The 1,675-nt window shown below is 33.7% G+C and overlaps 1 protein-coding gene across 1 annotated transcript; it reads left to right on the top strand.

Moving 5' to 3' along the window:
- Window positions 1–210: 210 nt before the first annotated feature.
- On the top strand, window positions 211–877 carry LOC145000861 (histone H3.2-like). Its single transcript, XM_078960161.1, has one exon. The coding sequence runs from the start codon at window positions 273–275 to the stop codon at window positions 663–665; it is 393 nt and encodes a 130-aa protein (XP_078816287.1). The 5' UTR covers window positions 211–272; the 3' UTR covers window positions 666–877.
- Window positions 878–1,675: the final 798 nt, after the last annotated feature.

Genomic DNA, 1,675 nt, shown 5'->3' with positions numbered 1-1,675 from the left:
AAAAATACTTAAAATATGTTATATGTACACGTGGTATCTTCTTATTCGCTATGATTATTAGCACACGGATCGCTACTTGCCTCAGTTCATCATCTAATCTCCACCGTTAATTTTTACATGAATATTAACGGACTAAAATCGGTTTGAAGTTCCAATATTTCAAAATCCCCGCACGCACACACAAATATATACCCCTCTCCGATCCAGAATGTTGATTACAGTTCTCAAGTTCAAGCACACTCTGTAACTGCTTTCTCTAAAACTTATCAGCAATGGCTCGTACAAAGCAAACTGCCCGCAAATCAACCGGAGGAAAAGCACCAAGGAAGCAACTGGCCACGGCGCCGGCAACTGGCGGAGTGAAGAAGCCCCACAGATTCCGTCCTGGTACCGTGGCTCTCCGTGAGATCAGAAAGTACCAGAAGAGTACCGAGCTTTTAATCAGGAAACTCCCTTTCCAGAGGTTAGTTCGAGAAATCGCTCAGGATTTCAAGACCGATCTGAGGTTCCAAAGCAGCGCCGTCGCCGCCCTTCAGGAGGCGTCGGAAGCCTATTTGGTTGGCCTTTTCGAGGATACAAATCTTTGTGCTATTCATGCTAAAACGGTCACAATTATGCCCAAAGACATGCAGCTTGCTCGAAGGATCCGTGGTGAGAGGGCTTGATTCATAACATTTCATTGTTGGGTTGGGAATGTTCTGGATTTTGGGATGTTTTTGGATTTGATGATAATTGTTACAATGCAAACATTTTGTTTGCTATTAGAATATGGTAGCTTGATGATATGGTTGTATCTTTTACTAATCAATCAATGAAAGATTTGGAATGTTTGTTAGAAATAGATTGTTTTTTATGTTAGGTAAACAATTTCTAAACGTTTGGTTGTTCTTGGATTACTTGTACCATTCAAACATCTAATATTTTTGAATGCTTATCTTCTACGGTTGGAATTTTAATAAAGAAAATGTCTACGTATCGTGTTTTTCCCAAATTGTAAGTTTTTGTTGTTTATAAGAAATTAGTTTATAATGTGTGGTTAAAATTAATTAAAATTTTATAATAAAAAATTATAAATATTAATCAATTATTTTAAATAAATTATTAATTAAGTAAGATATCAAAAATTTAAGATTATTATAAATTTAAATTTAACATATAATTAAAAAAAGACAAAATTACAAAAATGGTCCCTGTGGTTTGTCAAAAGTCACAAAATCAGTCCCTGCTAATTTTTTTTGATGTAAATGATCCTTGGGGTTTGTAAAACTTGCAAAGATGGTCCTTTTTACTAACACCGTTAGTATTCAGCCGTTAGAGACTGAATCTGAAAGGGCATTTTCATCTTTTCAAGTATAAAGGGGCTGAATTCGTGACATTTTAAAAACCACAGGGACCATTTTTGAAGTTTGTTTGGAAAAATAAATTAATTGGGTAAAAGAAGTTGGAAAGAATTGAACACGCAACCTCCCCTTTACATTCCCAAGCATTAACCACTAAAGTTAAATGCTCACATGGTTGTAATCTCCTAAAACCGTTATATAATATAACGAAAACATTAATACATAAATAAAAAACAAATAAAAAAAGATTTTTTGTATGTATTTTATGTATTTATTTTACGTAAAAAATATTTTGTTTATGTGTTTAAAAATATGTTTTCGTATAAAACATATGT

Source organism: Lactuca saligna, chromosome 1, assembly GCF_052625555.1.
Source record: "Lactuca saligna cultivar CGN05327 chromosome 1, ASM5262555v1, whole genome shotgun sequence".
Taxonomy (NCBI): Eukaryota; Viridiplantae; Streptophyta; class Magnoliopsida; order Asterales; family Asteraceae; genus Lactuca; species Lactuca saligna.
Note: the sequence above shows the minus strand (reverse complement) of the source record. Positions and strands in the feature narration are given on the sequence as shown.

Bases quoted from the DNA above. Each gene is read 5' to 3' on its own strand.
- LOC145000861 (XM_078960161.1), top strand. From the start codon at position 273: ATGGCTCGTACAAAGCAAACTGCCCGCAAATCAACCGGAGGAAAAGCA.